The sequence below is a fragment of the Euprymna scolopes genome, chromosome 19 (assembly GCF_053919585.1).
Source record: "Euprymna scolopes isolate OS-2025 chromosome 19, ASM5391958v1, whole genome shotgun sequence".
Lineage (NCBI taxonomy): Eukaryota > Metazoa > Mollusca > Cephalopoda > Sepiida > Sepiolidae > Euprymna > Euprymna scolopes.
The window spans coordinates 11,250,872-11,273,700 of record NC_136500.1 but is presented as its reverse complement, the minus strand read 5'-3'; the positions used below and the strand labels follow the sequence as shown (position 1 = coordinate 11,273,700).

The 22,829-nt window shown below is 31.5% G+C and overlaps 1 protein-coding gene and 1 long non-coding RNA gene across 3 annotated transcripts in view; both read left to right on the top strand.

Moving 5' to 3' along the window:
* LOC145303408 (COMM domain-containing protein 10-like) overlaps nucleotides 1-19,953 on the top strand; it is a 110,514-nt gene extending 90,561 nt beyond the window's left edge. Inside the window, exons 7-8 of the mRNA XM_080144729.1 lie at nucleotides 3,164-3,223; nucleotides 17,710-19,953. Of these exons, the coding sequence (XP_080000855.1) occupies nucleotides 3,164-3,223; nucleotides 17,710-17,748 (99 nt within the window). The 3' untranslated portion in view covers nucleotides 17,749-19,953. The remainder of the gene's footprint in view (nucleotides 1-3,163; nucleotides 3,224-17,709) is intronic.
* A 479-nt stretch (nucleotides 19,954-20,432) lies between these two features.
* Nucleotides 20,433-21,800, top strand: LOC145303409 (uncharacterized). 2 transcript variants are annotated; one of them, XR_013873710.1, is made up of 2 exons: nucleotides 20,433-21,555; nucleotides 21,710-21,800. It is a non-coding gene; the product is annotated as an uncharacterized LOC145303409 (long non-coding RNA). The 2 variants fall into 2 exon arrangements; XR_013873709.1 differs by having other exon boundaries at nucleotides 20,433-21,622.
* Nucleotides 21,801-22,829: the final 1,029 nt, after the last annotated feature.

The window sequence follows — 22,829 nt, the reverse complement described above, 5'->3', positions numbered from 1 at the left end:
TAATAACATTCGTTATGAACCTGACAATGGAACACCAGATAAGAGTGAAAACTTTAATTTATAAGACCAAAAAATACAATCTTGATCGTCCTTCGTGCAGTAGATGGAAGCGTTGAGTCTCTACGACTCCAGGTGAGCATTGTTTGAAGATCGCAGTTTCAATCCTACCCAAAAGCAGGCTTGAGGATTAGTTGGCTAAAACGTGGTGAGACAACGACTACTATGGAATTACGGGGAATACAGTTGCAAAACTTAGCATTCCTATTCTGTTGCGGCTAATCACCTGAAGAAGGCCAGAGGATGAGTTGGCCGAAATATGGTGAAACAACAACTATGAAAATGAGGATAACAGTTTGCACATAAATAAAAGAACTTGAAGATATAAAAACTTTTCCCAAAATGACTGGATTTGATATTAAATCACCAGAAAAATGTTGATATGCCATAAACTAACCAAACCTATATATTTTAATCAAACAGAATACATACTAAAATATTCTTCAGTTTTTGGAATTGGGTTATGTCTAAAAAAACTTCCATATTAATTATACTAATTAGTTGTTGCCCGATTGTAACCAGCGCTTACATATATTTTAATTATATTGCAGATTATAGAGACAATTGTCTATTGATTATTTTACTTATCCAATTATCAGTAGTGATTTCAAAAGTTTAAAAAAATATGATTTCGGTACCATCAGCCAGAATCGAAACTAAAACATATAGCGTATTTGTTAAGTGCATATGCTTATAAAAATGTAAAAAATAATGAAAACATATAAATGTGATGTAAATACTCTGTGTGCAGAACAGTCTTTACAAAACTACTTTGCTAATTTTTGGCTAAAGACTTAAAATTGATGCATAGGGGATTTGGACCTTTGAAACAAGTTTGATTTGCTTTTTAGCCGATAAAAATAACTGCTAAAAGGTCAAAATTGAAAAATTGGGACTCAGCAGATGGAACTCTGCTAAATGTGTTACTTCTATGTATGCGCAAATATACATTTATTTTTAAACAGTTTGTAATATATATATATATATAGAGAGAGAGAGAGATGTTAAAAACAGTTTAAAAATATGCCAATTTGGAAAACTGAAGCTGTTTTAGTATAAATGCGATAATCTATATATCTATAAAAGTGGAAGTGTCTGTCTGTGTACATTTACCTACGCAATAACTCTGTCAATTTTCAGTCTACAGACTCGAAGTTTGATATACAGGGTAGTGAAATTTAGGAAAATCTTTAATCCATTTTCGGACAGACATTTGGCTGTTAAAGGGTCAAAGTTCAACGATTTGACCTTTGAGAACTCTACCAAACTCCTCTGCCAATTTTGGGTATAAACACTTGAAATTTTAGATATAGGTTCCTTGGACATGGATCTAACTTAATAACTTGATTTGAGCCCAAAACAATAAATTTTAAGGGGTCATAATAAGGGTCAAAGTTTTAAAAAATTTGACTTCTGCAGTCTCTACCAAATTACTCAGACAATTTCTGGTCTAAACATTTAAAATTTTACATAAAGTGTATTCAAAGATAGGGCAAGCTTTTTAATCGGTTTTTGCTGAAAATTTGAGCTATAAATCTATGTATGTATATTTGCATGTCTGCCTAAAACTTTCGACAGAGGCGACGGATTTTCAAAAGATCAGTATCGTTTTGAAGCTCGATCCTTCAGATGACAAATACCGAAAAATTGGCTAAAAACATTAATTTCTTCACCCTCAACTGGGCACTTTTCTACAGGGACAGGTCGCTTTTTTCGCCAATATTTTCAAAAGTCATCCCTTCTTTTCGATTGTCTAGCCTTAATTTAAACCTACGTCACTTCCGGTTTGCCGGTGGTCGTAACAGCAAAGACGTCACGTTTTTTTCCCATTCTTTTTCTCCTTTCTAATGTAACCCCAGTGAATTTATCATATTTTGGGGTTCATTTGTGGCCAAAAAGTGGGTGCTCATTTTATGTTAAATTTATATAGAAAAGTTATCCCCACATTAAAATATTAATTTTTTTTTTCAAAATTTCTTTCATATTATAAAGACTGCTTAAATATATTAGGCCACAAAAAAAGCAGGTTTTGTTGTGGCAGTCACAGCCGGTGGCCATAAAATGGGTGCATTTCTTCATATCCTATAAACTACTTGTTTCCTGGAATTTTTAATGTTAGTGGTAATTTTAAAAGATATTGTGAGGGTGGAAAGAAAGTCCCCCCTTCCCCAAATGGGTACCACAAAGTGGATGCTCATTTTACATTAAATTATTATAGAAAAGTGATCCCCCACTTTTTGAAACTAACATTTTTTTTTACATATCTTGGAAACTACTCGTTTGCCGTAATTTAAAAAGTTATTTTCGTTTTCAGCGCCGCCAAAAAACCTTTAAAATTGGTAATTTTAAAGGAATTTTCGAGGGTGGAGTAATTCTTCATATTTACCTTTTTCTCTAACATATTAAAAAGGTTACTTAAAAATTAAGAATAAGTGAAAAAAAATTTCCTCCGCATTAAAAATAAAAATAATAACTCAGCTTAGAAGAATATTTCAAAATGAAAACAAATCTATTACAGAAAATATTTAATAACGTGATCCGTTTAAAACAATTTTTCTATTACATTATCACAGTTGTTTTCCCTTTGGTTTCTGGTTTGAAAATTAAATAATTTCAGATTTCAGATAAAATAAGTTAAATCAAATATAAATTGAAATTTAAATAAACTAAATAATTAAATTTGTTTTAATTAGTACAGTTAAAACAAAGCTATTATGTCGAATAAGTAATATAATCAAGCTAATTATTTAAATAGATTTAATTTAATGTGATATGTTAATCACCTTAACTCAATCAATGTAGATGTGGTTTGAAGAATGCTATATATAGAAATTATGTATGAAATATAATATCTCCGTTGACAGAAGTATCCTATCATAGGCTTTAGTATTTCTTGGCCAGGACAGTTGTACACACATATGGCTTTATATTTCTTTGGCCATTGGGAGTTGTACACACAGACACACACACACGAACGCTACTACTTATGTATACATACATACATATATATATACACATACATGTATGTACATACATATCTATACACACACACACATATGTTAATAAAACCGCTATTTATCACATGAAACTTTCTATTAATTTTCAGAAAAAGGAAAAGATCCACCTTGAATTTTCCCATGATGAACTTTATGCATTTTATAATCAGGTTTGTAAAACAAATTGCTTAACAATGTGTCTTTTTAAAAAAAAAAAAAAAATAATTTCTCATTGAAATTTCATAACTAATATTGTCATTCATATTGTTTCTTTTCATTTCTTCATTGTTAATATTTTTTTTACTTGGGAGTTACTACTTATCAAGGCCCGAAGGCCACTCAAGGATAAGGGCTAATGAATGTGAGGTGATAATGTAGTAATCGTTAATGGTGTAAATTGGGTAGAAGTTGATTATTTATGGGGATGGCTCAACAAGAATTTGTTTACATTGGATTTGAAGGCTACCATATTATAGTCAATCAGGAAGCATGCTAGTGGGCAGTTCTGGGAAAGAATCTTTGTTCATGGAATATTTGTAGTTTACCTACATATCGTCTGATGTGTCGTTTCTCTTTCTTCACATATTTTTCCTGTATTAAAATATTGTTGATCATTTGTGCATTGTATTGCCTGATGCATTTGAAATCTGGTGAACAGGTTATTTTTGTTATGAGTTTTACTCTTCACATCCACTTTTGCATATCATGACATGAACATAAAGATATCTGTATTCATTTATCATACTAAAAGTGAGATGAAAATGTTAAATTCATATCTACAATAAAAGACTATAAATATATAGTGATCATGTCTATATGATCAGAATCCTGGTGTTAACTAATTTGCATATTGTTTTGCAAAAGGACATCTAATTAATTCACTATTTGTTATTATTTTCTAATTTAATGATTTATTTTGCATTTTAATATTGCATATAGTTCTGTTTACCATATTTTCTTTAGAATTTTGGGCAAAAACAAGTCTTTCCAGTCTTGTCCAGTCATTTTACTTCCCATGTTTGCGATCTCGTCCTACATTGAAATTAAAAATGGTTTAATAATCACATTGACAGTTGTTCTTGTTAGATCACCAAAGTTAAGCAACAATGAGCCTGATCAGTACCAGATGGGTTTGGGAATACCAGGTGCTGTATGTAGGAAGGATTGCAAAAACATAACGTCATCTCCCCTAACCGGAATATATATGTGCTTGTGAATTTGATATTCCCTAACCACTTCTGGTTCAACCTGTTTGAGATTGGTCTAAGATATGACCTTAAACTATATCCGATGGTGAGGCCCAACTTGCCTTTTAATTGCCATTGCTCCCAGGTTCACACTGACCTGGAGTGGTAGTACCTGTTAGAAACCGACTTGAAAAAAAAAATATATTCTATTAAAAATTTTTTCTTCAAAATAACTGGATTCGGCATTAAATAACTTGAAAAGGGTTGATATGCTGTAATATGCTGTAAAACAAAAACAACTAACTGTTTCAGATTAATGATGCTGGCTTATATATAAATTAAAAACAAAGCCTTTCTTCTAAATACATGCACACCTTAGCCAAGCAAACAAGTCAGTGAATATCTCATCCATTGTATCAAAAATTTCACCCCCCCCCCCCACCTTCAGTGTAATAATGGATTACTCTGCTATATTATATTCATATTTTTATGAACTTCTTGACTTTTGCCAAATAAAACCTATGTTTGGTGTGTGTGTGTGTGTGTGCTCTCTATTTTTTTATAACAATTTATTCAGCAAAAGTCTAAAAGTCTTTTCACTCTCTCTGAAAAAAATATGAACATTGGCATATATTATTGACTTGCCAGCAGAAAGAAACCAAAGACGAACATCTCTTGATAAGTAAAGATTGCAACTATAAGGCAGTCAATACTAAAGTTATACGAGATGCATTTATAAGTTGACTTGACGATTCTCAAGCAGCTGTTTTGGTTGAACATGATTCTCAACACCTGGAAAAGTTCTTTTAAAATGACATGTCAGATTATTGAAATATGGGAGGTAGGTGGCCCTGATTGCATAGGGTTGAGTTTAATGCAAAGTTCTTGGTAAAGAATTTGGCTTTGTCAGATGCTGATGAAATCACCTCAGATCCATTGATAGACAATATACATCTGTTTAGAACTTTGTTATAGCAGAAATGGAGTGACAGATGATCTTTGGCTTGGAAGGGGGGGTTCTCCTGTGTCTCTATTCTGAGTCTTCTTCCCCCATCATGGAAAGTCCCATATTAGCTGTCTATCCCACCTGACATTTCAAATCCAATTCACTGATGCTTGTGCAGACTGGAACACATGACATGTGACATGTCAACTTTCAGTCACCTATTCGGATACCTTCCGGTGCAAACTTGACCGGTCACCAAGTTTGACAAGGTTTGACATGTTGTCAAAACATGACTTCAGATCTCTTGTCTACACAACTCTAACTAGATAAATAATTATATAGATAGATATATATAGATTGATAGATAGTCCTAAAAAATACTAACTTTGTTATTTCTTCTCTTTTAAATTTCTTATTTGATTTTGTAATTATGTGTATTTTAATTTATATATGCATTTGTCTTGTTTTCTCTGCTTAGTTTTTTAACCCCCCCCCCCCCCAGCAAAACTCAACCACGTTCTCTTCCAGCTAAAATAATTCCACGCTCTATACTAAGGCTAGAGACAAAATACCATTAGGCAGGATAAATTTTCCGAAATTAGCACAAACGTGGATTTATTTTTCCTACCGTAGAAATCAGAAGAACTTTATTTCAGTAATATCTACAATTACCTTATGCTCGCTAGTATTAATAAAGAGGCCTTGTTTATTTCTCTACCAAACCTCTGGATATAGCTTATAATTAACTGTACTAAAATTGTAACTGAAATCTACAGTGATATTAGCTGCGTCACTAGGACTTTCTTCTAAATAGATACAATTGTTTTGTCCCCAACCTTAACGACTGCATATAAATATGAATTCGGAATCACGACGAAATAATTGTTTCTCTTTACCTCCAATGTCTAACCTGCATGCAAAATAGGGAAAAGAAGGGAAGATTTTATTCCTTTCTCCCAAGCTAAAACAATACTTGAAACTCTAAATCCAAATGAAACTTTACTGTATTCTGTAAGTTAATAACCCCGAACCTTGAAAGCTAACAATCTGCCCCCCCCCCCTCTAGCTCTCACTAAAACCCTACATTATACATACGCCTTAGTAGTGGAATCCTTAGCGTCAAAGCTCCTAACTTTCACATGCTAACCGCCTAACAGTCATCACTAAACATCTATACATTTCTACCTCTGACATGCATTAGAGTTCATTCCTATCCAGTTTGGTACTTACCAGCCAAAGTATACACTCGGATGCAAAGCGATCTTCATTACATAACAATGCCTCTTCCTAGATGGTTTTGCAACAAACAATACTAAACCAAATCCGACACATCCCACCCCTCAAAACTGGGCACTTGGGAGTACTTGAGTACCACACATGCCTGTGCAATTAGATTGGGGTGATCTTCTTCTGATGTGCTGAGGGTACCGGATTGACAGTTCCTGGCTGCTGTTTCCGACTAGTAGTACAGGAGCCTTAACTCTTTGGTAGTGCTTAGACGGCTGCTCCATCAACAGTTGTATAATATCGGGATGTTTGTAGTGCCATGTCGCGCATGGAAAGGGACCCTGCACTCATCCCTGATGGGCTTTTCTGAGGCCACAATCCTAGTTGAAGAAAGTTCAGCTGAGAGTCTACTTGTGTTGCATGTCTGATACCCTGCATAACCTCTTGTTCATCTCCCCCTCACCTAACTGAAACTCTTTAAAAACATGATGACAGTACAATAAAAAAATAAGCTTAAACCAGGCCTAGGGACAAACAAATCCAACTTGCTTCCTCCCTTGAGGCTTGCATTCACTAACATCCGTAGGCTTAGAACTAATTTAGCTGATGTTGAAGCATTTCTCCTAACAAATACCCCGGATATCTTAGCACTAAGCGAAACTAACCTACACTCCTCCATCCCCTCTAACTACTTTAACATGCCTGGCTATCTCCCACTCTGCCGTAAGGACAGACATATGCACAGACTTGGAGTCTACATTCGTAACACCCTCCCCCTGACTAGAGAAACAAACCTAGAAACGGACGATCAAGCCTTTATGTGCATACAACATGACATTAGCTACTTTTATTTTCTCTACCGCTCTCCCTCGACCCAGGACTGCACCATAATAAATAAAGTCTCTGACAGCATAGACACAGCACTCTCCCTCGACACTAGCGTACAAGTACATGTATTTGGTGACTTTAATGTTCACCACAAAAACTGGCTTGGATGAAGCGAGCAGCGGGCAGCACAACACATAGCCTCGCTATATCTCACTCCCTATCACAAATAGTTACGTTTCCAACCCGTTTCCCTGACCAGCAAGAACAACACGCATCACTTCTAGATCTGTTTCTGACCACAGTTCCCGAGGATTGTATAACAAATGCTGACAGCCCACTCGGGAACGCTGATCATGCAGTGAGAACGGTTGAAATCGCCCTAAACTCTAGACTCAAAACTGAAGACCCAGTGCTCAAAACAACCAGATATTATAAAAAGGCTGACTGTGAAGCCATCAGAGATCTTATCAGAGATGCCCCATGGAGAAATATTTTTTCTCTTCCTGCTGAACAGTGCGCAAATGAGACCACTGAATGGTTCAAAACAGCAATTGAAGCACATGTTCCCATGCGGAAATTTTATAGCAAGCCCCACTCTTCCCAATGGTTTACTTCGATTTGCGCAACTGCCATTGCTCAAAGGCAGCATGCATACCGCAGATTTAACCAACATAAGTCCAGTCCAAACAAACAGAAGTATATAGAAGCTAGAAGTAACGTTAAGAAAGAAATAGCGACAGCTAAGAGAGAATTTACTGAAACCACTAAAAAACGCATCAAAGCACATAAATTAGGAAATCGTGACTTCTGGAATATCTACAACAGTGTAGTAACTAATGGGCAATCAACAATTCCCCCATTAACCAACAATCATGAGGTTTGTTCAGCAACCGACAAGGCTAATATGCTTGCCAGCTGGTTTGCCTCGAACTCCACACTGGACCCTTCCAACCACCCCCTGCCTGACTTTCCTTTGCAGACAGACGCCACGCTAGACGATCTAAAAATCACCCCTGCTCAGGTACACGCTATCATAAAAAACCTTGACACTTCAAAAGCATGTGGACCTGATCTCATCCCAGCTGTGCTATTAAAAAAAGTGCTCAGCCGAAGTAGCTCCAGTTCTCTCCAAACTCTACAACAAATGCCTTAATGAATCTTGCTTTCCGGGCTGTTGGAAAACTGCTTCTGTGGTAGCAGTATTCAAGAATTCTGGCGAAAGAACTGACCGATCAAATTATCGCCCCATTAGCCTCCTCTCACTTTTCGCCAAAATATTAGAGACCATAATTAACCATGCTCTAGTCCGGCACCTTACAGATGCTAAACTTCTGACTGACAAACAATATGGATTTAGACAAGCCCATTCCACAGCAGACATCCTCACTGTAATCTCTGAGCGTATATATCATTCACTGGACAAAGCGGGGGAGGGCAGAGCGGTAGCTCTAGATATATCTAAGGCTTTTGACAGGGTATTGCATGAGGGTCTCCTCAGGAAAATTAAATCATATGGTATCACTGGTAGAATACTTAACATAATTAAATCCTTCTTAGATAAGAGAAAAATCTAGGTTGTCCTCGACGGGCGTACATCTAAACAGTGTGATATAAATGTGGGAGTGCCTCAGGGGTCTATTCTTGGACCTCTATTGTTCCTAATATTTATTAATGACCACCCCGACAAAACTGTCTCTGAGATGGGTATATATGCTGATGACACCACACTCTATAACAGGCATGACAGGAAAACAAATGAACACATAACTAAAGAAATGGCAAAAACACTAGAGGATGACCTCCAATCTGTAGTGGAATGGGGACATAAATGGATGGTCACATTCAATGCTGCCAAGACTAAACTTGTTTCCTTCAATAATTACAAGAAACCTTCTCTACCACCAATAGCAATGGCCAGTGACTCCCTGTCTGAGAGTACATCTTTCAAACTGCTTGGCCTAACATTCACAGGAAACATGAGTTGGAACAATTATGTTGAAAACATTGCCAAGGCTGCTGCGAAAACTACTGACACCTGAAAGTATCCTGTACCTTTATAAGGCTACCATTCGCCCATGTATTGAGTATTGTTGTCACATTTGGGCTGGTGCATCTGCTGCTAGTCTCTCGCTCCTAGACAAGGTTCAAAAGAGAGTCACCAATCTGATAGGCCCTGAACTGGCATCTAAGCTTCAGCCTCTGTCCCATCGACGAAATGTTGCATCCCTCTGCCTTTTCTACAAGTATTTTAATGATAAATGCTCTGACGAACTGCAGACACTTGTGCCCCCACGTAGACACCCTCACCTTGTGCCCCGACGTAGACACCCTCAACAAACCCGACAGACAGCTAAATCCCACCCCCATACAGTAGAGATTCGTAGATGTAAAAGATCTTTCTACTCCAGTAGTTTCTTCCCCAGAACCGCTAGACTCTGGAATTCCATTCCAGGTCCCTGCTTCCCTAACTGTACTGACATGCAGAAGTTCAAGTGTAACGTGAACCGACATCTTGCTGCCCAAATCCCAACATAGTGCCCCAGTAGTTGCTGCCCCTGATAGTAGCCCTCTACACCAAAGTGGCAATGTGCCTTGTTTGGGGTGAAAATGTAATAAAAAAAAAGAAAAGATAAACAGATAACTTACTGCTTCTGCTTGGCCACTCTATAACACACTGGGCTTCTAATCAGTGAAATATAATTAAAAAAACATATTTTACTAAAAAAAAGAAACATATAATTACATATAATTACATGTGCGTTTGCTAGAGTTTTTTTCTATCCTAAATGCTATGTGAAGCATAATAATTGAATGAATCCAATCATCCAATAAGGAACTATAAAAAATGAATAATTAATTAATGAAATGCGTTTTTCGAAGGAATATGCAAATTAGTTAACCATTATTTAGTAGCTTGCATATCTATGACTGAATATATTAAAAAGTTTTTAATAATTTTTAAATAGAAAAAGTAGATTTTTGATATAAATGTAAGTGTAACGAAACACACACACCCACACACACATATATATATATATATACATATACACACACACACACACACATATATATATACACACACATATATATATATATATACATACACATACACACACACACATATATATATATATACACACACACATATATATATATATATATATATATATATATAGTTTAAGTGCATTCATATATTTTATCTGATAGTATGACTGTCTGCAATTCACCTTTCAATTTAGCTTCTGAGTCACAGAGTTTTTTTTTTGTGAGTTTCATCTTCCAATATTATGTAACTGAATCTTATTGAGACAGGCATTAGTCAGAGAAGGCATAAATGGTGTGGATTTCCATGTTTGGTGACTTCTGACCCTGTTGTCAATTCAGCATCCTTCCCCAATTCAGACATGTCATTATTTCTATGATATGGAAAGCTCTTTCTCTTCTTTTCACTTTCTATTCTCACCCTTCATGCAACTTGTAACCATTCTTTCCTTTGGAATATCTCCTGTCTCCTCTTACCTTCACCCATCCCAGCATCCTTCAGAATAGAATTTCTCTGCTAAATGATGATGTTAGTTACAGCTTTCTCTCTGTCCATTTTTCTTATCTTTTAATTTTTATTCATTTTTACTTTCCTTTTTTATTAATCATGTTGCTTTTTTATTTTTATTTTTTTTAGTGATTTTTCTTTTTATGTCTTTTTTTTCCTTCCTCCACCAAAAGTCTTTCACTGCATTTGTATTTTCATATTTTGCTTTTTAGTTGATTGCATTATCACCTGAATTCTACCACAAAATTTATTCTACAGTCAAATTAAAGAAAACTTTTATTTATCTTTAAATACTGTTTGAAAAATATTAGTTTGAAATGTTGAAGGATAAAATTCATAAAGGTGATTTATAAATATGTAAAATCTCTAAAGGTTTTTAAGGATTTCGATTTTAATTAACATCAAAAATGTAAAGTCAAAAGTCTTTTCATTCTAATTGAATTAAGAATTTTTATTGTTTGGATTACTTGTTCTCATCTTGATGACGTTTTTCCATTTCATAAAAACATAAAACATTTTGAATTTTAACGATTATGTTGTTGAAAAAAAGAACAGAAACATTCTTTTCAGCATCAAATAATAAGAATCACTTAAAATAACCCCAAGGAAAGTCGGAGGTTACATCGGCCGAAACGTTGTGAGAATAACAACCAAGATGAGAACAGTAGTCTGAACAATCGAAATAATACAAAATATTAATCCTCATATCAAAAATTTCAGAAACAAGAATTGTTTTGATGCTTAATCCGTTCACATATGAACATCAGTAATAACACTTGATTCTTTTTAATTATGTTGTTTACGTGTCTAGAAAATGATGTGAAAATGTCTGTAAGTTTAATTGAAAGATGCTTGAATGAAATATTGCAAACTATATATGTACTTAACTGATGTGGAAATAGTTTTGCAAGATGATGTATTTATTTCTTATTGATCTCTTATGAAACAATCACTTGATTTATGATTGCTAATTGTCTATTCAGTGTCACTTTAAGGATGATAACAGTCTTGACTAATATCGTATTTATTGTCATGAGTTGTTTTTTGTCATAAGACATTTTCTTTTATTTATGTTATAATTAACTTATAATTATGAAAATTTGTAATTATCATTCTCAAAAACAAATATTTCAGAGTTTAAATTATTCGTTTAGCATATGCGAGCAGGAACACCCAATATTGCCCGGGATTGAATGAGGATCAATGAATGTTTCACACTTTTATTGCCATTGAAATCGGTGAAATTACCCGTTTTTCTATCAAATTGATTGATTGACTACTTTAGTTAACGACTCACTGCAGTACACTGAAAAGAAGCTTCACATGCCTCTCCACACATTGTAGTCTAACTTGCTCTGTAAAGAACTTACTGTTTATTTAATAATTGCCTATGGACTTGTTGATTCTACATCCAATTTTCCCCTTGAATCATCATTCGCCCGGAAATAATTGGACTCATTTTAATGTTGGATTGCCTAGGCTGCATGATTATTTATATCCTTTATTGATGCCTTTTAAATGATTTTTAAATAACTTTTTTCAATGTATGTGCTGATAAGCAAAAATATATGTTTAATTATAACTGATGATTTTACTAATTGCATTTCATTTCCTATGATGATATAAGCCACTGTTGAAAATCCATGGATTAAGGAAATATAATTCTTTTCCATATATTCCTTGTTCCAAACAATAAATTCTTAATTTGAATATATGTTTATGTATATTTTAATCTAAAGAATTTAACTTTAATTCTTACACTTATATATATGCACAGTTTGTGCAGGTACTTTTATCAAATACAAACCTATTCTAAAAAAGGTTTCTATTAGAAAACATCCATTAGCCAACCGCTTAGAGATCAAGTGTCAGGTCATAATGCCCAGTTAAGGGACCCTTTCTATATGATTGTATTGAAACATCCTTTAACTCCTTATTTTTTTTCCCTTTCTCTATTCTCTTGTATCTGTTTTGTTTTATGACTCATCTTAGCACCCCCCCCCCCCCAAAAAAAAATATAAAATGAAGGCTTGCAACAATCTGGTTTGATACTTTATTGCATTTAGCAGTCTGACTGGTTTGCTTTTAACTTCTACCATTCCACAGGTTTAAGGTCATTTGGATTGTTTCATGTTTCTTGGGGGGGGGGGAGGGAATGGTAAAATTTTTTTCCTCTGTTTTGTTACTCATTCCTTTTCCTCTTCTTTTTTTTTACATTGAATATTTATTTTTTTACCTTTCTCTTTTTTCTCACTTTCTTATTTTTCTCTTCTTATTTTTTCTCTGCACATTTTTCTCTTTTTTTCTTTTTTTTTTCTCTATTCCTAATTCTGCTTGTAACTTTTGACTGCCATATTCGATCCAAATATGTCCTCTCTTTAAATTCTGCTTTCCTCCATAAAGTTCATTTTCTTAGCAATTAACTGTTGGCTTCAAACATTTTAAATATTTTATAGATAAACTATGAAAAAATATACTTGTATAATTGTAAGAGTTATTTTGATAATTTACTAAAAATACTTGTATCTATTTGCGATGTTCCTATTTATTTGCTTCCCCACGAGGGCAGAGTTAGATATAAGGTCAGTTTTTAATTTGGGGAAAATCCAACTCCTCAAAAAGGGGCACTCTAGATAGGAACAAAAATAGAAATTGCCTCAGTCATGAAGAATTTCTCTTTCACTGACCAAGAACAGAAATGGTGAAGTGTAGCATCAGAACAGATACTACACTGTGATCTTGGCCCGAAGGTCAAGAAAAAATTTCCAAATATTTGTGATGTTATTCGAAAGATTTATTCCATGAAAATTATCTGCTAGAAACATTTATGCTTGTATATTTTGAAATAACATGAAATGATCAAATATTCAATTCCGACAAACAGTTTTATAAAATTATTTGTTTGAATTGAATTATGAGGGTCGTTCCAAAAGTAATGTATTTTATTTTCAATAAAAAAATAATTTGAAGAGCTACAAAGATGGGAGTGGTATCAGTAAAACAAACGATTTATTTTGGACTCCAGAATTTATTTTTCTACATAGTAACTACCATTCCCAATGCACTTTTGCCAGCGATGGGGCGGTGGCTGTGCATGGGCGTCTGAAGGATGCTTTATCACTCGTGTCTCTGTCACCACTCTGAAATGACATCAACTTCAGCTTCATAAATGTTGAGCAGGCACCGGTGAATATTGACCAGTTCAGTTTTTTTCTGCATGGATGAATTCAATGATGCATCTGTGACTGGTTGCTTTCTTAGAGTCTTATACTATCAATATCTGCAACAGAGAGATGAAATATATTTATTTGCGGACTCATAATAATAAATATAAGAAAGATGAAACTTAAGTTCAGTTATTATTACAATGCAATTTGCATTTATCTCTAATCCATTTGGGCAGAATAAAAAAATAGGAGGCATAAGTTTAGGGATGCCCTGGGTATTCTGACTTGGTGGTGTCCAGGATGTACGTGTTGCGCATTTTAATTAAAGTAAAATTAAAGGGAGACAAGTATTTTTTTAAAAAGTAAACTGATTTACCTCCCTTACATTATTTTCTTCATTAAAATTTAACAGCATAAGTCTTCTTTTTTCTCAAACAAGTGGAACCAAAAACGGTATTGTAAAACAACATACTTGAAAGAAAAAAGAAAATGGTCAGTCAGAATCAAATATCAATGAAGAAGATTGCTGATTTATTTGGATTAGTGTTCTCATTTTGATTGTCATATTGTCAAAACGTTCTGGCTTTAACAATCAAGTAGTTATTTGTATCATAAAAATAGTATAAATTCCTAGTTGTAATCTTAATTTGTAATAATTTGGTTTATTTTCACTTTAAGGTGAAATGAAGTAAATTTCAGACAAAACATTGAAGAAGAAAGATTGAGTTCATCTGATTTTGTTGAATTTGTTACAAAATCAAAACATGTTAAGAGGTGGTGGCAGTGCAAGTAGATAACTATGAAAAATGATGATTTCAGTATGTTAAGTTCCATAGTACAATTTTTACTTTAGGATGTTGGCAACCTTCATGTGGTTCCTCTGTAAGTGCTGATGCTACCACTGTCTGAAGATACTAGCTTCCTGAACTAAAGTGTGCCAAACATTGATGTTATTGTCTTTTTTTTCCTTTCCATTGCAAAATTCAATCATATTCTGCAAAGTCAAAAACAACAATTTTCTTTACAAACCAAACCTAACCAAAACGCCATGAATAAATATTTGAATATATAAAGAATTTTCCGAAACAACCAAATCCTCTCTAAGTATTTGATCCGAAAAAAACTAGGGCAAACCAATGCCAACAACAAAATCAAGTAAAATTTAATTTGCTAAAATCTGTTAAATTCAAAATTGATTTTGTTCACCTGAAAACAATATATAAGAAACCTTGCCAATGATATAAGATTACATGTGAAAATCAGTCTGTCAATACAATGGAAGATAATTTTATAGAAATACTAGCAGGGGTACCCGGCATTGCCTGGTCATAAAATATGCTTAAATATGATATTTTAATTTCTGATGCAAATTCAGTATTTACTAGCAGGCCGCCTGGCATTGCCTGGTTATAAAATACGCTTGAATATGATATTTTGATTAATGCAGATTTCGTATTCATTATTATATTATATTGGACCCAATATATAGTAATGATTTAAAAAGTAAAAAAAAAAAAACAACAAAAAACGGACTTGTGTATCGCCACCGAGAATTGAAGCCAAAACGTTTAGCTTATGATTTACTTTTTCTTATGACGTTAATGTCTGAGCTATGAAGATAAAGCTATAAGTTAAAACATAAACCAATAGTTATTACGTTATGCATGCATATTCGTAATGCTGTCATTCGACCTTCACCTGGCAAATTCCATTTTTTTAATTTTCACACTTTTGCACCAATTTTCCCCAGCTAAAAGCCAAATATAAAGTTTTGAAAGGGTTCGAATACCCTATATATTAAGTTTCTTGTCTGTAAACCAAAAACTGACGGAAGAGTTTGGTAGACAAAATTTTTTAAACAAATATATATGTGCATATATAAAAATATATAGAAAGCAGTGTTTATTATAAACTTTTTATGCAAATATTACGCAAGTATAAACCATGTAGAATATCTGCATCAATATAATTACACGTAATAGTAAACTAAAGATGATCATCCTGTAAGAAAACTGAAAAACTGATAGGAAATTAATTTAAAACTTGATCTTTTGCAGATTAATGCAATTAATTGACCCATATATAAGAATGTTGTATTTTCTTTTTAAATAAATAGAAAAAAGGGCTTTTAATATGAATATCAATACACACACACACACACAAAAAAAAAATAGAAGTATAGATTATTATAGAGTTAATTATCATTCGATTATATCATGATTATATTGTACCCAATATATAATCATGATTATATTGTACCCAACATATCATCATGATTATATTGTACCCAATATATAATCATGATTATATTGTACCCAACATATAATCATGGTTATATTGTACCCAACATATAATCATGGTTATATTGTACCCAACATATAATCATGATTATATTGTACCCAACATATAATCATGATTATATTGTACCCAACATATAATCATGATTATATTGTACCCAATATATAATCATGATTATATTGTACCCAACATATAATCATGATTATATTGTACCCAATATATAATCATGATTATATTGTACCCAACATATAATCATGATTATATTGTACCCAATATATAATCAAGAATTATATTGTACCCAACATATAATCATGATTATATTGTACCCAACATATAATCATGATTATATTGTACCCAACATATAATCATGATTATATTGTACCCAACATATAATCATGATTATATTGTACCCAACATATAATCATGATTATATTGTACCCAACATATAATCAGGATTATATTGTACCCAACATATAATCAGGATTATATTGTACCCAACATATAATCATGATTATATTGTACCCAACATATAATCATGATTATATTGTACCCAACATATAATCATGATTATATTGTACCCAACATATAATCATGATTATATTGTACCCAATATATAATCATGATTATATTGTACCCAATATATAATCATGATTATATTGTACCCAACATATAATCATTATTATATTGTACCCAACATATAATCATGATTATATTGTACCCAACATATAATCATGATTATATTGTACCCAACATATAATCATGATTATATTGTACCCAACATATAATCATGATTATATTGTACCCAACATATAATCATGATTATATTGTACCCAATATATAATCATGATTATATTGTACCCAATATATAATCATGATTATATTGTACCCAACATATAATCATTATTATATTGTACCCAATATATAATCATGATTATATTGTACCCAACATATAATCATGATTATATTGTACCCAATATATAATCATGATTATATTGTACCCAACATATAATCATGATTATATTGTACCCAATATATAATCATGATTATATTGTACCCAATATATAATCATGATTATATTGTACCCAATATATAATCATGATTAAAAAAAAAAATGACTTCGGGTCGAATTGAAACAAAAATCAAAATTTAAAGCAATTGTCAGTTGAATAAGAAATAACTAAAAATAAAGTAAGATTAACGTACAAATGTATATTTGTGAATGCATCGAAGTGCAGTTTAAGTTGACTTATGCTTGGCAAGTTGTTTTCATTTCTGTCAATTTTAACTCCAGTAAAGACCTATAAAATAATAGTCCACAAAAAATGCAATCATTTGAGCTGCCTTGTGCCACCCTGTGACCTTCTGTTTTGGAGGAGATACAGTTTGAAAAAAAAATGGAGACAGACATAGTGAGTTTTATAAATGAGATTTTCTATTTTTTTCTTTATTTCAGCTTGAAACAATTCAGAAACAACTTGACAATTTGGACTGAAGTGCGTCTAACAATTTACTCTGAAAGAAGAATTTCCCATTTGTTTCCAGAATGAAAAGAACGAACAAATGGTAAACTTGAACTCAAAAATGGAATGTGAAATTACGAAGAGGATTACATATAATATTTACTGCGGATCCTGCTTTGAGGAAACCAGAAGCATCTGCCCTATTCGGAGTGACAAACACACACACACACTCTCTCTCCCCCTCTCTCTCACAGCATTCCATATTTTATTCTTGGACATATGTTGTTTTGAGGTTAATTCTCATGACAATTGACAGAAAATAATGTATTTTGTGTTGATTTTCTATTTGTACAACTCGTCTCTTGTATGCAAATATTTATGCGTGGAGCAAACGGTTCTAAATCTATTTTTCGTAAAGTTTATGTACACCCACATATTTATTCCATAACTGTATAAAATAAAAAAAATACATTTTATGTTAGCAGGTGTTGTAATTTACTTGAAGCATTGTGTGTGTAGATAGGTTTTAGAAGGTTTTTTAGAATGTGAGTATATGTAGTGTTATTCCTAAGACTAGATGGATCGCGTGTCGTGGGTCGTTTGAATCTACAATTATGCATGCCCTCACAATCAGACATAAACAACAAAAAAAGTCTGTTGTATTTTTTAATAACAAGTAACGAAAATGATTAGAAACAATGTTTATTTTCTAGTGACAATACTGACAGCAATGAAGGGTCACAGTGTGATGGTGGTGTGCGTGCAAAAAGATATAATGTGTTCACTTTCCTTCTGCAGTTGCTTCTTTTGGTTGTCTGCTGTCTTTCTTATTATTGGAATGGATGATGTCAGAATATTCCTCCATGCTTTTGTTTATTGTCTGAAATGTCAGTCAGTCTTGCTGATACCAAATCCCCAAGAATTCTACATCCCCCATAGCATGTATAAACACTGGGTGAACTGAAGAAATAGGTCAGAAACAAGGCGATAAGAAGACGTTTTCATTTTCTTTTTATTTCTTTTTCATCTACAATCACTAGTGTGTTAAATGATGTCAAAGATTTATTGATATTTCAAGGCTAAAACCTCCTGTTGAAAGTCTCCATTTCAGAGCATTTCAGGGGATGTCATGTTCTGACTAGAAATTCACGTAAGAAATAAAAAGAAATTTATTTTGTCTTTTGTCTCGCTAATTTTTTTTCAGTTCATCTGGTGCTCATATGTATGCATTGCTGCAACCTCCTTCTTTCATGCTTGGAAATTTTTATTTTTATTTTTGTTCAGTTAGTTCTCTAAGATCAAGCAGTTTTTTAACTTAATAAGTTACATAGATTTCTGCGTATTTAAATGTTGTCTACAGCGCAATGTTTCATGTGTGTATTTATATTTTATTGGATAAATTACAATTTGATCAGAGAGGAAATGCATAAATGGTTATGAAGTTAGAAAAAATGAAGGTATCGATTGATAATGTCCTTTATTTGCAGAAATCAAAATGATTGAATATTTAGATTACAGGTGTTTACATGTGTGCAAAGACTTGGATGCTGAGATATAATGTTATGAATTGAATTATCTATAACAATGCAAGTGAAAGTAATTTTTTTAACCAAAAATTGAAAATCTCATTAAAAAAAAAGATAACCATAAATTTGTTGTGGATTATCTCATCTTGATTTATAATAATAAGTAAAAGTATTTATTTTCTTAAAACAAAAAACAAGAGATTATTTTCGGTTGCTTGAATTACTTTATTTCTCTTTCATTTTGAGGATGAAATATGCGTTAGCATGCTCATAGTCGAAACTCCATCTTTACAAAGAGAGAACATCTTGAAGATGTAGATAATAATTCTTTTGTTATATTTTGCTTAAAAAAACAAATTACTTGAATTGCTTGTCCCTATTTCTCAATCATTTTAGGTTGATTTAGTTAATTGAATACTAAGTTTGTATGTAAACAAATTGTGAAAGAAAGAATTAAAAAAAAAATAATGAACGAAAAGGATATAATCCATGGCAAAGGGTTCTAAACTTTTCAAAAGTTTATTACCCTCCCCACTTATTATTAGGATTATTAAATTGAAGATACCTTTCTCTTTGGTTGTATCGTTCTGATGTTTGTAATTTGAATGTATATTTAAGAGGAGATTGTTTATTTTTGTACAATGTGTTTTTATAATCTCCTGTGGCGACGAAAGGAAATAAAGTTTTACTCTTGTTATGATGAATAGAAAATGTTTTGTCTGATTATTTTTTCCAAACAAATGGAGTGAGGTGAATAAATTAAAAAAAAAACAGGTGAATAAGTAAAAAAAAAACAGGTGAATAATTAAAAAAAAACAGGTGAATAAATAAAAAAAAAAACAGGTGAATAAATTAAAAAAACAGGTGAATAGATAAAATAAAACAGGTGAATAAATAAAAAAAAACAGGTGAATAAATAAAAAAAAACAGGTGAATAATTAAAAAAAAACAGGTGAATAAATTAAAAAAAAAACAGGTGAATAATTAAAAAAAACAGGTGAATAAATAAAAAGAAAACAGGTGAATAAATAAAAAAAACAGGTGAATAAATAAAAAAAAAACAGGTGAATAATTAAAAAAAAAACAGGTGAATAAATAAAAAAAACAGGTGAATAAATTAAAAAAAAAACAGGTGAATAAATTAAAAAAAAAAAACAGGTGAATAAATTAAAAAAAACAGGTGAATAATAAAAAAAAAACAGGTGAATAAATTAAAAAAACAGGTGAATAAATTAAAACAAAATACAGGTGAATAAATTAAAAAAAACAGGTGAATAAATTAAAAAAAAAACAGGTGAATAATTAAAAAAAACAGGTGAATAAATAAAAAGAAAACAGGTGAATAAATAAAAAAAACAGGTGAATAAATAAAAAAAAAACAGGTGAATAAATAAAAAAAAACAGGTGAATAAATTAAAAAAAACAGGTAAATAAATTAAAAAAAACAGGTGAATAATTAAAAAAAAACAGGTGAATAAATAAAAAAAACAGGTGAATAAATGAAAAAAAAAACAGGTGAATAAATGAAAAAAAAAAGGTGAATAAATTAAAAAAAACAGGTGAATAAATTAAAAAAAACAGGTAAATAAAATAAAAAAAAAAACAGGTGAATAAAATAAAAAAAAACAGGTTAATAAATTAAAAAAAAAAAGGTTAATAAATTTAAAAAAACAGGTGAATAAATTAAAAAAAACAGGTGAATAAATTAAAAAAAAACAGGTGAATAAATAAAAAAAAAACAGTTGAATGAATAAAAAAACAGGTGAATAATTAAAAAAAAACAGGTGAATAAATTAAAAAAAATACAGGTGAATAAATTAAAAAACAATACAAGTGAATAAATAAAAAAAAACAGGTGAATAAATAAAAAAACAGGTGAATAAATGAAAAAAAAATACAGGTAAATAAATTTAAAAAAATACAGGTGAATAAATTAAAAAAAAACTGGTGAATAAATTAAAAAAAAAAACAGGTGAATAAATTAAAAAAAAAGCAGGTGAATAAATTAAAAAAAAAACAGGTGAATAAATAAAAAACAGGTGAATAAATTAAGAAAAAACAGGTTAATAAATTAAAAAAACAGGTGAATAAATTTAAAAAAAAAGCAGGTGAATAAATTAAAAAAAAAAGCTGGTGAATAAGTAAAAAAAACAGGTGAATAAATTAAAAAAAAACAGGTTAATAAATTAAAAAAAAACAGGTGAATAAATTAAAAAAACAGGTTAATAAATAAAAAAAAAACAGGTGAATAAATTAAAAAAAAAAGCAGGTGAATAAGTAAAAAAAACAGGTGAATAAATTAAAAAAAAACAGGTTAATAAATTAAAAAAAAACAGGTGAATAAATTAAAAAAACAGGTTAATAAATTAAAAAAAAACAGGTGAATAAATTAAAAAAAAGCAGGTGAATAAATAAAAAAAACAGGTGAATAAATTAAAAAAAAACAGGTGAATAAGTAAAAAAACAGGTGGATAAATTAAAAAAAACAACAACAGAAAACACAAAAGAAATCAAGAAAACAAGTAATATGGAAATAAACGTTGACAACAAAAAAAAAATGACCAAGAAAAATACTGTTAAAAAAATATTTCATGAACAATTGAAGAAATATGATGAACAAACATCAATAAGTAAAGCATTTTTTTTACTTGGGAGTCACCACTTATCAAGGCCGAAGGCCACTCAAGATAAAGGTTAATGAATGTAAGGTGGTAGTGTAGTAATCGTTAATGGTGTAAATTGAGTAGAATTTGATTATTTATGGGGACGGCTTAACAAGAATTTGTTTACATTGGATTTGAAGGTTGTTGTATTCAACCAAGAAGCAGGCCAGCAGAACAGTGTTCCACTGATGGGCAGTTTTGGGAAAGAAGCTTTGTTCATGGAATCTGCGTTTAGATTTAGGCACAGTTAAACTAGTTAGAAAAGCATTTCATCCAAGGCATGAAAATTGTTAAACAAAATGTTTTTACTATAGGCTTTTAAAAATGGAGGTACAAGATTCAATTTGAAATTTATTTATCTTCAAAGTGCACTTTTATAATTTTTACAAATAAGGTATAAAAATTTAATTTAAACTGAATCAAAAAAATTACCTTGGATTTATTTTATGTAATGTACATTCTGTTGCACTTTTTAAACAAAAATCATTGAAAATTTTATATCTATATAATTTATATAATTAATTGCTATATGAAAGATAATGTTTTTAAAGTGCACCAAAATGTACATTACATAAAATAAATCCAAGTTAATTTTTCACAATTCATTTTTGCAACCCCCTCTTTGCATTATTACAGGTCTGAATATTCTCTCTGTTTCGGTTTGTATTTCTCCTCACACGACAACTCATTTTTTGCAACTCCTTCTTTATAATACAGGTCTGAATAATGAGAAAATCTGAATTTTTTTTAACAAAAACTTTAAAATAGGTTTTTTAGATTAAATTTTTTAAAACTTCTTTCAGAATAGAAAAATATTTCATATTGGTTTCATTCACAAATATTCAGTAGATAACGAGAAAAATAGAGATGAAAATTTCAAAAGGACTGTATAACTGGTTACGATCAATAGTAGTCCTCACCAGT